The 13,240-nt window shown below is 51.3% G+C and overlaps 1 protein-coding gene across 9 annotated transcripts in view; it reads left to right on the top strand.

Moving 5' to 3' along the window:
- The window catches only part of CUX2 (cut like homeobox 2), a 188,746-nt gene extending 180,793 nt beyond the window's left edge, over window positions 1–7,953 (top strand). For 6 of the 9 annotated variants that reach the window (XM_084867981.1, XM_084867976.1, XM_084867983.1 and 3 more), the window contains 3 exons: window positions 250–438; window positions 1,259–1,532; window positions 4,823–7,952. In XM_084867981.1, coding sequence (XP_084724107.1) covers window positions 250–438; window positions 1,259–1,532; window positions 4,823–5,624 — 1,265 coding nt within the window. In that variant the 3' untranslated portion in view covers window positions 5,625–7,952. Of the gene's footprint in view, window positions 1–249; window positions 439–1,258; window positions 1,533–4,822 lie in introns of all 9 variants that reach the window. The other 3 variants (XM_084867979.1, XM_084867980.1, XM_084867978.1) reach the window with 1 other exon arrangement.
- Window positions 7,954–13,240: the final 5,287 nt, after the last annotated feature.

The following is a 13,240-nucleotide window of genomic DNA, read 5'->3' as shown; positions in this document are numbered from 1 at the left end:
AGGGATCTCCTAGGAGTAAAGAAAATCTAAAGTATGAAAGCAGTTTTGTTGGTAGCTGTCTGGTCCGTGCCGTGCCTCCCCTCCCCCCAACCCCATCTTCTATTTTGCCGAAAGGTCCCCTCTAGATCCACACTGGGTCTGAGTTAGTGGAGACATCCTGGGTTCTCCCCTCTGCCTCTCCCATTTCTTGTCTCCTGAGAGCACCTCTGCCAGGCCTGGGGTGACAGTTGCCCCTGTCCCCATCCCCAGGGCAGCGGCTATTCGGGGAGAGCATCCTGGGCCTGACGCAGGGCTCTGTGTCCGACCTGCTGTCCCGGCCCAAACCCTGGCACAAGCTCAGCCTGAAGGGGCGGGAGCCCTTTGTGCGCATGCAGCTGTGGCTCAGTGACCCCCACAACGTGGACAAGCTGAGGGACATGAAGAAGCTGGAGAAGAAAGGTGAGCACTGGGTGCTCTGGGTCTGGCCTCGGGTTTTGCCCCTGGAGCCCTCTCTGGTTGTAACCCACCTAGCCCAGGGCCGCAGTGGCCGAGCCTCAGCCTGGTGTGGGACAGCAAGCAACAGGAATCCCACAGTGTCATTGAAGCAGTGAAAATACCTAATCCTTCTCCCATGAGAATTCCAGTCCCCACCTCTCTCAGTTTCCTTCCACACACCCGTAGCTACTTCAAAATTTTTCCCAACCTCTTTGCATGTTCCTAAAAACACCCCCTCTCTGATCCTCTCTCTGTCCTCTACATCAGCTCCTAATATATAATATATAGATAGATTTCCCTTGTGCCGATTACCGCAAAAACAACACAAGAATTGACCCAGCCAACAAGACTTCTGGGGTGGCCGGAAGGTCAGGGTTCGATTCCCAGTCAGGGCACATGCCCAGGTTTCAGGCTCAATCCCCATTGTGGGGTGCGCAGGAAGCAGCCGATCCATGATTCTCTGTCGTCGTTGATGTTTCTATTTCCTGGCTGTGAGACCTTTTTAGCAAGTTGCTTCCCCTCTCTGTGCCTCATTCTACTTCTTCTGAAATTAATTCAGGGAGCATCTACTGCAGGGCATTGCTGTGAGGATTTAATGAGACCCTTCTGGCATCCTCCATTCTCCAGTGGGCTTCCTCCCCGCCCCCCACATTTTGATGATTTGAGGTTGAGATGCATTTACTGCGTTCCTAGCCCCTGCTGCCCCTGGAGGATGGGAGGGGCGGTATTGATGAGCCTCGGGTCAGGCCCCTCTCAGCCCTCCCTTCCTCCCTTCCCACCCCAGCTTACCTGAAGCGCAGGTACGGCCTCATCAGCACCGGTTCAGACAGTGAGTCTCCAGCCACCCACTCCGAGTGCCCCAGCCCCTGCCTGCAGCCCCAGGACCTGAGCCTCCTGCAAATCAAGAAGCCCCGAGTGGTGCTGGCACCCGAGGAGAAGGAGGCCTTGAGGAAGGCCTACCAGCTGGAGCCCTACCCCTCCCAGCAGACCATCGAGCTCCTCTCCTTTCAGCTCAACCTCAAGACCAACACCGTCATCAACTGGTTCCACAACTACAGGTGGGACGACTAGGGAGAACGGGCTTGGGTAATGGGCAGGATCTCTCAGGACCCCCTTCCCCATCCCAGGGCCTGGGGGGATCCCAGCATGGATGGCCTCTGCGAGATGGGGAGACGGTATTGCATGGGTGTTTAGATTTGTAGATAAACCTGGATGTAAATCCTAGCTTCACCATTTCTAGCAGTGAGACCCTGGGCAAGTCATTTCACCTCCCTGAACCTCAGTCTTCTAACTTGTAAAATGGGGACCATGATGGGATCTACTTCACAGAGTTGTCCTGAGGATTCAGTGGGCTAACATATTTACATAAAATACCTGGCACATAGGATGTAGTGGATGTCAATGTTACTATTATCACTATCTTCATTACAGCTTACTCAGTGCCTGCCAGGGAATAGTGCTGGGGGCACAGGTCTGAGGAACCTAACTTCCCACTGAGCCTCATGTTGGATCCCTGACTAAGGGTCTTGGCCCCTCCCACTCCCGAGACCAGAGGGAAGCTTCTGGCATCCTCTGGGTCTCCAGGGGCTGCCTCCTCCCAATCACAAGCCCCAGTGTTGGAGTCACTGACCTGCAGTGGGCTGGGCTTCCTGCAAGTCTGTCGGGGTGTTGACCAGATCTGACAGGTTCAAGGAGAGTGCAGAGGGGCATCATCAAGCTGGCTGAGAGCCCTGTGGAGAAGGCTTAATGGGATTTAAGGGGCCATGTCTGAGGTGCCCCTGCCAGGCTTCCTGAGAGGGAACTGTCTCCGGTGTCCATGTGGTGCCAGAGAGGAGAGTCTGCCTGCGTGTTCTCGGGGCAGAAAGAAGGTCTCTTGTTCCCCAAGGGAGGAGAGGAAGGAGGAGGCTGGAAGGGGGAAACACTTGAAATCTCTCTCCACGGCCCAGGCATGGGCATCACACACTGAATTCAAGGCCCGCCTTGGCTGTGTGTTCTTGAGTCTCATCCCTGTTTTACAGATAAGGAACCAAATGCCAACAATGCTGAAACAGGGATCATATGAGCCGCTTGAAGTGTAAACATGGTGAAATATTGCTTATTGTCTGTCTCAGACCCACACCTTGCCAGACATCAAATGAAATAGGTTCTTAAAGCTGCACATGCTCCTTCTCTCTCTGGAAGGATATCCAAGCCCCTTTTGTTCCCCACAGGAACTGAGCACTCCATTATTACCCAGGATGTTCATTCAACAAATACTTGCCACGTGTGTACAGTAAGCCAGGGTCTGGAGAAACGTGTTCAAAGCCAACATTCCTCCCCGTAGGGAGCTTAAAGTCATGAATGAGGTCATTTCTACAACCTCACAAGTGCTGTGAAACAGGAAGGAATAGGGGCTGAGGGGAAAGGCCTTCTGCCTCCTGGTGAAGACTTGGCCGAAGAGGACTGGGTTTGAAAGGATGAATAGGAGTTTGCCCCCAAAAGCAAAGAGAATTGCACTTCCCAAAACAACCACTCTCAAAAAGTTGTAGGTATAGAAGAATACATTATTTCATTTGACAAATGTTTACCAAGCACCTACTCTGTACCACGCACTGAAGAGAACAAGACAAAGTCCTCACCCTTAGCATCTCCTGCAGACCACCAGAAAAGATCACTGTTAAGCAAGCACTAATATTAATGGATCATTGCAAACTGCAATGAGCTCTGAGAAAGGCAAACAACAGGATGTTTTGAGGAAAAATTCCCAGGATGGCCCCAGTTATACATTTGGGAGTTGGGGCTTGCAAAGACTAGCTTACAGTATCGTGTGAATGATTCTTAGCTTCATATTTATATTTGATCTGCAGTTTAGAAGTGCTCATGATGGAGCTGCAGCCATCGAGCCATCCTAAACCTCCCTCAAATCCTACTTCACTGGGAACTACTATGGCTGCTCCCGGTCCCTTCGGCTTTTCCTGCCAGCAGGGCTGAGAGATGGCAGAGTCACTGTAAAGTGGACAAGGCCGCCTTTGTGCAGGGACGGGGGAGTGAACAGGAAGTGAACCAGATGACCCCTCACAGTCCCTCTTACGCCCAGGATCCGGGAATGGGGCCCCGCCCACCGGGGCAGGGAGCCAAGGAGCAGGAGAGCGTAGCAAGACTTTCAGGTTCAAAGCCCAACTGTTTTACTTTCTGACTGGTCATGGCTAGCCTTGTGCCTCTCTGAGCCCTGTCTCGTTTATTGATGGGAATGACAATGTCCCCTCACAAGGTTATTATGAAAAATAAATGAGATAATCTGCAAAAAAGTAGTTGGCCTGGTGCCCGGTACATATAAGCAGCCATTATTATATTTATAATAATTACAACTGTTATATTACATATCAATAATGTACTTTATTATTAATACAAATGGGCAGAAGGCTGCAGCATTGATGAAGCTGAGGAAGTTCTATTGTTTGATTACCTTAGATGAGTCATTTGACCTCCCTGGACCTCATTTGCTATTAGGAAAATAATTAATGGGCTTAGACCCGTGCCTCGCCCTTCCAATGCTCTGAAACATGATGCATGAGACTGTTTTTCTCACTAAACAGGGAGGCTATTGAAGAGAAAATGGGTTCTGGACTAAAATTCTGGGTACCCAGACTCCAGAGCCAGCTCTGCCTCTGTATTCCATGGTGATCTGGACAAGTGACTCTCTGTGCCTCAGTTTCCCCTTCTGGGCTGACGTCAAAGAGTCCCTTCAGGAATGAGGCAGGGAGTTGTTGCCACAAACTAGATCTGGGTCTGACTTTGAGAAATGCTGTAGAACGGCACTGTCCAATAGAAATATAATGCAAGCCACATATGTCATTTAAAATGTTCAAGTAGCCACATTTACAAATAATAAAAGAAACATAAAATTAATTATAGTAGTATATTTTACTTAGTCCAATATATATCAATATAACCATTTTAACCAATATAAAAACTTAATTAATGAGCTCTTTTACTTTTCATTTTTTTGTATTAAGCTTACAAAATCTTCCCAATTCTCACTAGCTACATTTCAAGGGCTCAAGAGCCACAGTGGCTGCTATTCTGGATAGTGCAGGTCTAGATCACAGTCTTTGGAATCCAACAGTCCTGAGGTTAAGAATTGGCCCTGCCACTTACTGGGCAGGTCACTCAGCTCTGGGCCTTGTTTTGTCCTCCGTGAAGCAGGGATAATAACAGCACCCACCTTGCACGGTTGTGGAGGGGACTTACTAAGATGCTGCATGTGAAGGGTCTTAGTGCCTGCTGAGCCCCAGGGAAGTGGGCGGAGTGAGTTCAGGGTTAGCCGGTTCCCCCTCCATCTCCTCGCTCACCGTCATCTCTGCCCCAGGTCCCGGATGCGCCGGGAGATGTTGGTGGAGGGGACCCAAGATGAACCAGATCTCGACCCCAGTGGGGGTACTGGCATCCTACCACCAGGCCACTCCCACTCAGACCCCACCCCACAGAGCCCCGACTCTGAGGCTGAGGACCAGAAGCCTACGGTGAAGGAACTTGAGCTCCAGGAGGGCCCTGAGGAGAACATCACTCCCCTGACTGCCCAGGACCCGGCCCCGGTGACGATCAAGCAAGAACAGACTGAGGACGATGCTGAGGAAGAGGCTGGCAGCCAGCTCCAGGACTCGGGGGAACAGGACAAAGGCCATGGCTCTCCCAAAGAGATGCATCCAGACCCTTTGGGTAATGACAGACTCCCAAAAGTGGCCCCAGGACCTCTTCCTCCAAGCGGGCCTGCCCCAGACTGCCCCTTGCTGCAGGCCCCCCAGGAGAGCAGGGCTGGAGAGCAGCTCCACCTGGACCCCCTCAGTTTTAAGTCAGCCTCAGAGTCCTCGCGCTGCAGCCTGGAGGTGTCCCTGAACTCGCCCTCGGCTGCCTCCTCACCAGGCCTCATGATGTCCGTGTCACCTGTTCCCTCCTCCTCCGCTCCCATCTCCCCATCCCCACCCGGCGCCCCTCCTGCCAAAGTGCCGAGCGCCAGCCCCACTGCTGACACGGCTGGGGCCTTGCACCCCAGTGCCAAGGTGAACCCCAACTTGCAGCGGCGGCACGAGAAGATGGCCAACCTGAACAGCATCATCTACCGGCTGGAGAGGGCTGCCAACCGGGAGGAGGCTCTGGAGTGGGAGTTCTGAAGGCGAGGGCGAGGGGCCATGCTCACTCCCACTCTCTCTCCCGGACAGGGCAGGGCACAGGAGGAGGGGGGACTCGGTCACCAAAACGTGGACAGCACTGTTAGCCACCTAGGTTCTCGGTTGTAATCCCAGTTCTGTAAGTTGTGAGTGAGCAGGTGGGCAGATGCCACCGCCTCCTCCTCTTGGCACTCCCGCCCCGGGGAGCGCCCTCTTCTCCACTCCGGCCTCTGCGGGAGGCAGAAGCAAAGTGGCGCCACCTTTTCACCTGGAAACTCCAAACTCTTTTAGAAAAATAAATATTTATAGACCTCTTTTAGATATTTTAATAAAGGATCCTTTGGAATTTATTCCCAGCCGATGCTGTTTTGATATTATAGAGAGTTATAAAATCAGGATGCTGTCACAACTGTTGCGAAGTATACACTGAAGTTGTGTCACTTTTGCCACTAGATGAGATTAAAAGAAGACAATTGTTCAAAGCCATCACAAAACACTATTAAGACTGACCAAAATTTAGATAACCTTTGAACCGCGGTTTTCCCCCACGTCTGTCTATGAGACACAGCGCACTGCTCCTGCCCGCCCAGAAACCGTGCTGGAAAGAGAAAGTCCAAAAGACTCTAAATGAAAACCTCGATGCTGTTGAGGACGTGTTTCATTCTGGTAGTCCGTGTTGCAACCTTGCTAGCACACAATGCCGTGCCATTGTAAACGTCGAGATGTGGGCTGTGGCCGGCTGTCCTATCTCCGATGTAACGTGGTACACAGTGAACTGCCTGCACTCCTAGTAGTCAGAAACCTCTGGGCCCGCAGAGGTCGAACGACCAGCTCGTCCGTCGTAGACAGAATGTGTTTCCGGATCCTATGGAGGCAGGCGATTGGAGGGTGGCGCTTGAGCCAGGGTGACCCCATTCCTCAACCTGAGTCACGGCCACAGTCAGGAAGTCTCCCCCGCTCTTTTCCAGAGTAAGACAGTGGCTGCCATCTTCCCCTTTTTGTGTTTTAAGGAAACAACAGCATTGGTCACCCCACAAGCACTCAGCTCAGCTCTCAGCACCAAAAAGTAGATTCATCACACCAGAGACCCCAGTTCCCCTTCTCGCCATCTCTCAGTGGACCCCAGTGCTACTTCTGGGAGGTGTCTGCAACTCCGAGTTGATGCAGAACAAGCGAGAAGGTTGAGTTTGCTGCAGCATGACCACCGTAGCCCAGTCTCCACATCCACCCTCCTGCCTTCCTCCACACCACCTTTTGGGGAGCAAAGACTCAACTCTCCAATTCAGAAGCCATTCCTCCAGCATCTTGATGGTTCCTAGAGGGAGAGTCCCCAGTCTGGATGGAACAGCCACAATATTAGTTGTTGAATCTCTCTCCTGATTTTATTTCTTACCCTTTTTCAACTCCATGGGAAGGCTGAGTTGGGTACCTCCCTACCTGAATCCAGAATGCTGAAGAAAAGGGAGCCATAATCGGTGCCAATCCATTGCCAGGGAGAGAGATGGCTGACGGGGGTTTCAAGGATGCTGAAAGCATTTTGAAACCAGGCCAGTGAAACCTGATGACCAGAAGGGGACGATTGAGGGCCGTTCCAGAAATCTCAACTCTCATGCACCCAGCCCAGGCTGCAGCCTCCACGCCAGTCAATGAAGAACAGCGCAAACCCTTCAGGAAAGTCTTTTCCGTACACCCAGGCTATGCATTGAAGAGTTTTCCACTGTATACATTTTTATCCAGATGAAGGTATTTTTATATTTTGACAATAGAAAAACAGTGACCAATTTTCAGAGTCATCAAATCTGGAACAAATAAAACAGCTCCTTTTAGTCACCACTGCCCTGTCACAATTAAGACGCCATGGGGGGACACACCACTTTTTACTGCTGAAACCCACACACCATTGAAATTCAGGCTTATACGCAGACTACGATCCTTAGAAAATGAAATCTGGCTTTTGTGTGACGGGATTTGATTAAGCACTTAGTATAGTCTTTTGAACATGGAAATCCTGTTGTACTTAAAGCTAGAGGACCCGTGAACAGCTTTGTCCTATCACGGTGAAAACAAAACAAAACAAAAACACAAAACCGTTTCTATGAGAAATTGATGAACTTTGTTTAAAGTTTTAAAAAAGGAACACGTTCTGTAAATGCGTCGCTCAATACAGAATTGTATAATGAGGTCTGGGTGTCCTGCTTGCTTTGTTCTGGAGTTGGGGGTCAGATCTGGCCCGCCTCGGCATTTTACAAAATGGTGTTTTTAAAAACTGTTTTTAATTAGTTTACCACCATTAAAATATGGGGGAGTGTTATATAAAATATTGAGATTACCAGCTTCCATGGAAAACAATATTAAGATCAGGCCAACCTTCCGATGTGACAACAGCCAGCTGAGTGGCTACTCCCTTTCAGCAGGACATATGTCCATGATTTACCTCAGTCCTCACCTCTGCTACCTGTCTGGGTCCGGTGGGTATCTCGTTGGGCAGTTGTGCTATGGGCTCATGCAAAGGAAGATGGAAGAATTGGAATTTTTTCCATCCAGCAGGGTGGAAGCCTAGGGCTCAGGAGCCAAGATCATGCCCTGCCCCCAAATCAGTGGCCACGGCCATGGCCCTAAAACCAACCATTTTCTAGGCGTGTGAGTGGCAGGTGCCCCCGGCCTCCTGAGGCCAGCATCGCCCCTTCCCCGCTGTATAATTAGGACCTCAGTTTCCCCAGCTGTAAAATGGGAGTGCTGCAACGGCCAGCTCAGGAAGTCATGAGGAATAATCACGCATGTAAGACACACAGAACCGTGTGTGGAATGTCAGGGCTCCGTGTCACCAGGAGTGGGGATTGGGTTCTTTCAACCCATGAGGATGAGTCTCTGTGCATCAAGCTGCAGAAGGTTTGTTTTTTCCAAACCAGTAATGTCAGGAGAGTCCCCAAAGTAGCACTGAACATTGCTCACCCGTGAGCCCAGACCTCATGGCATCCCGAGACAGATCTTTCCTCTTTGACTGGAAACCTTCCAAGTGGCCCACTTTTTCCACACATCCTTGCAGAGGGAATTAGATGATTAATTACCTCCCCTTTGGTTAGGATGACTAATTGTTCCAAACCCAGCAGGACACCCCCTGGGAGGCCTGAGTATCCCATCAAGCTGGGGAGGGTAGCTACAGTTAGAGGCAAAGCCCCATTGGCCCTGGAAGTCCCAAGCTAGCCATTGAGGATGACAGTACAGGCGGGCCCAGCCCCAGTCAGAGCTGGAGGGGAGAAGTATGACCGTCCAGAGTTCAGGGCGTAAAGTCAGGCCACCTGGTTTCAACCCCAGCTCTGTCTTTTGGAGTTGTGTGACCTTGGCAAAGGCCAGAACTGCTCTGTGCCTGTTTTCCCAGCTGGGAAGTGGGGAAATGATAGAGGCACCTTTCTATCGTGGTTGAAACAATTCAAATGAAGTAAAGCCAGCGGGCCCCTTGGACCCTTGGTTCATAGCTCTAGAGAAGGTCAGAAGTTAGAAATGCCCAGGATGTGGCCCTAGGGCGTAGGTGGGGCAGGGGGGAGGTGTATATCTGAACACACATGCCAACTAAGAACCTATGGAAGTAGGTGCTCCTAGGTCCGTGGTCGGCAAACTGCGGCTCAAGAGCCAGATGCAGCTCTTTGGCCCTTTGACAAAAATACCACGGCCTGGGTGAGTCTATTTTGAAGAAGTGGCATTAGAAGAAGTTTAAGTTTAAAAAATTTGGCTCTCAAAAGAAATTTCAATCGTCATCCTGTTGATATTTGGCTCTGTTGACTAATGAGTTTGCCGACCACTGTCCTAGGCCATTGGCTTTGGTATTAACGTTGTGTCTGCAGCTGCGGCCCATCTGATGTGGAAAATATAGCAGAAACACCGAAATGTGGAATTCTGACCTAGGGGCCATGGGAGAGCAGGGAGTGGAGAGACCGGAGAGGAATGAGAATATAGGAAAGGCCTTGCAGGCGGAGGCAGGTTTACACCGGGACAGGGAAGAGCAGAGAGCTGATTTAGGGACAATTTGGCAATTATCTATCAGGTGATAGGTATTTCAGGAGCACCTACAATGTGCTCAGAAACACTGGGGACAATGAGAAAATGAGTAGTGGGGTCCAGGAAGGCTTCCTGGAGGAGGGGACATCTCTCCTGACATCTGAAAGACAGTAGGAGTTAGAGGAGAAGAGAAAGGAGGGCACAAGGAGTAGCGGGCAACGTGCGGGGCGGACACAGAGCTTGGGGAAAGAGTGTAAAGGAGGGTGCAGTTTGAGATGGGAAAGGGAAGGAGGACAGGGCCAGATCCCTGGGGGCATGGTGGGAAGTGTGCCTTTTTCCTGAGGGCACTGGGGAGCCGTGAAGATTTGAGGCAGGAAGTTGCTGTGGTCAGACTTGCACTTTTAAGAGGGGAAGAGGTTTCATGTGCCTAGGGAGACAGTGGGCCAGAGGGGAGTGGCAGGGCCCATTCCCCCTACAGGCCTTGACCTCCAGGCTTCTGTGGTCCTGGCTGCTTATTTGTCAATGTAAGAAACAACCAAATTTGTAGAGAATTTTTCTTATAATTTTTATTGATTTCCGAAAGAAAGAGAAAGGGGGGCAGAGAGAGAGAGAGATTTGTGTTCCACCCTCCCATGCTCTCACCGGCTGCTTTCTGTGTGTGCCTGGACCAGAGACTGAACCCCCAGCTTTGGCGCATTGGGATGACACTCCAACCCACTGAGCCACCCGCCAGGGCAGCCTGTAGAGAGTGCTCATGAGTTGGAGCCACACTGACGACATATGCCAGGGAACAAGATTTCCAGTGCTTCAGAGAATAAAAGTTTTGCAGCTTCTTTTCTGCATTTGAAATGAAGGAAGAAATGTGCAGGGAGGTGGGAGAAAGGAAGGGAATGGATTACAGGATACTTTAGATTCTATGCTCTCTTGAGAGTTAATATGTCAGCTATTTCAAAGACGTGTTAACCTAGGTGTACAGAAACAATGGACAGGGCTTGCTTGAGGCAAAGATAAGCTTTTACTAAAGGAGTTACATGCCATGCCTGGGGCATGACTACCCACCATGACTTGCCAGTTAGGAATTTGTGATCAGATCACCCTGTGAGGTTACTTTCCTTAGAAGCCTCCACACATCCCTGCCCTCCTTTCACTCCTAAGCAACTTGCATTGTGTCAGCAGCTCTGCTCCCATCCCTCCTAGTGAATGAAAAAGCAGAACTCTCACTGGCTCAACCACTGGGGTAGCTAGCTAGAGGTCGTTCTAAAGCACATGTGTCAAACACAAGGCCGCGGGCCAAATCCAGCCCGCCAGGCCTTGCAATGTGGCCCACACCGCGCTGTCATCACTGCACTCCGCTGTCAGTTTATGACATTGTCAGTTTATGACTGTTCAGTAAACCATTCGGCCCGCGATTTAGGCTGGATTTTAGATTTTGGCCCCTTCTCTGATTGAGTTCGACACCCCTACTCTAAAGGCTCCCTATCCAAGGAACAGGATGTGTGTGGCTCCAGAAGCTGGGCTGCCTGTGCAGGCACCCAGGAGGCCAGAGCTCCCCCCCCCCGCCTAAACCCAAGAGCAGTGGGTACCAAGGGTCTTTGGCCAAGGTGACTCCTCACCCTGGTGGTCTTCCCATCTGCCGTAATGAGTGGGATTAAACCATTGATCTCTTTAATGCTTTGTGCGACCTCCTTCAGCCTCCAAGGGTGTAGTTGTTAAAAGCACTGGCTTTGAACTCAGCCCGCCCTGGGTTTGACGCCACGATCTTGTAATCTGCAGTCCTTCAATGAGACTCAGTTTCCTTATCTGTAAAATGGATCTGATCATAATAGTTATCTCCCTGTACTTGGCATCTATTGCTGCATAACAAATAACTGCCGGAACTCAGTGCCCTAAAACAGTGAGCGACTTTTAAGATCTCGCCGGGGGTTAGGAAATTGGGAGTGGCTTCACTGGATCTTTCTGTCATCTAGGGCTGAGGCCAGGCCTAGGGCTGGAGGATGTGCCTCCAAGATGGAACCCTCTCTGGCTGGCTGCAAGCGGGCCCCTCCACAGGGCTGCCTGTGGCAGTTCAGAGGGAGCCAGGCGGAGGCTGCAGCGTGCTCTGTGACCTGGAGTCGGAAGCCCACTGCGGCCTCCACAGAACCCTCGTGGCCACACAGGCCTGCCGTGCAGGGTGGGAGGGGACTACATTAGTACGTGAACACCAGGAGTCAGGGATCATCCAAGGGCATTTCAGATGCCTGGTAAGTTTCTTTGAGGATTTCATGAGCATTTCTTAATTTGTGGTCTATCCTAAAAACTTGTTTCCTACACAAAAAAGCAGCTTCCTGGGCCCCAAACCAACCTACTGACCCAGAATTCCTAGAGCCAGGCAAGCCGGGGATCTGCAATTTTAAGAAGAATCTCAAGTGACTAGACATCATGGGTCTCAGTAAATGGGAGGCAGGTGTAACTCATTTTATCTGGCCCCACTGGGTGGGTGTTCGAGGCTCTGGGAAGGATGCAACAAACATTCACTGATGTTGTGGCGTAGTCAAGAACTATTGGGTTGAAGGAAATTGTGATCCACTTAAAGCTATCCGAACCGGTGATTGGGAATCCCGGAGAAATCCAAAGGCAAGTGTTCCACCAGGCCCCGGGGACCGCACAGTCCACCTCGATCTGTTCGTTCTCTCTCTAGGGTCGTCTCAGGCCTACCTTAATCCATTCCCCCCAGTTCAAAATCCCCAGGACCCTGGTTGCTCAGCTTGAGTCTTGGGACCGATTCCTGCCCAAGTAGCTGTAGACAGGGAGGAAAGGATCACATGAGCTGAGGGACAGAGGACACAGTGATTGATGTCTCTGTGCTGGGCACTGTGCCGGGCCCTGGGGGCACCCGGGAGGTGGGCATAGTCCCTGCTCACCAGTGCAGTCTGGAGGCCTGGGATATCTCAGCCCACAGGGAGAAGAGCAGTGACAACAGTGCCCCTGGACAATGAATAGAGGGCAGTGGCCATGGCCCCAATGCCCAAGTGCTTTCCGAGCTGCGCCCGGCAGGGGCAGCCACAGCCACATCCCCAAGGATGGGCACAGGGAGCTAAGAAATCCTAAGACAAAACCAGCCGATGGCCCCACCTTTTAAAAACTCTTCCTCGGAAAATGCAAAATCTGCAGCTGGGCTTAAGCAGCTGATTGTTTTACTGCACTGGAAGTTTCGTTTTGGATGCAGCCGTTTTAGAACTTGGGACAAGTAACAGGGCCGTTTGTAGAAGGTAAAGTAAGGTGATCTGGGGAGGGACCGGGAAGAGGGGACAGTTGGCACCAGATCAGCCCCAGCGTAGGAACAAAGCAGCCTCGTGTGGGAACGCGCGCGTGGAGGGCCGGAAGTGAGCGCGGGGAGCGCTGCTGTTCAGTGTGTGTTCACGCGGTTGAAACGGGAGATGGAAGGCCTCCAGGGAGGTGAGGAGCAGCAGTGACCCCTTTGCTGTTCCGGGGAGTCCCACCCCAGCCCCCCTCTCCACCCCACTGAGCCAAGAGCAGCTCTGAAGTTGGTCAACCATAGCCATGCCTCCTTAGAGGGAGCTGCACAGTCACTCAACCTTATCTGATAGGAAGCCTCTGGCTGCAGATAACAACAACAGAAAAAC

This window comes from Pipistrellus hanaki (assembly GCF_964339955.1).
Source record: "Pipistrellus hanaki genome assembly, chromosome: 19".
NCBI lineage: Eukaryota > Metazoa > Chordata > Mammalia > Chiroptera > Vespertilionidae > Pipistrellus > Pipistrellus hanaki.
Note: the sequence above shows the minus strand (reverse complement) of the source record. Positions and strands in the feature narration are given on the sequence as shown.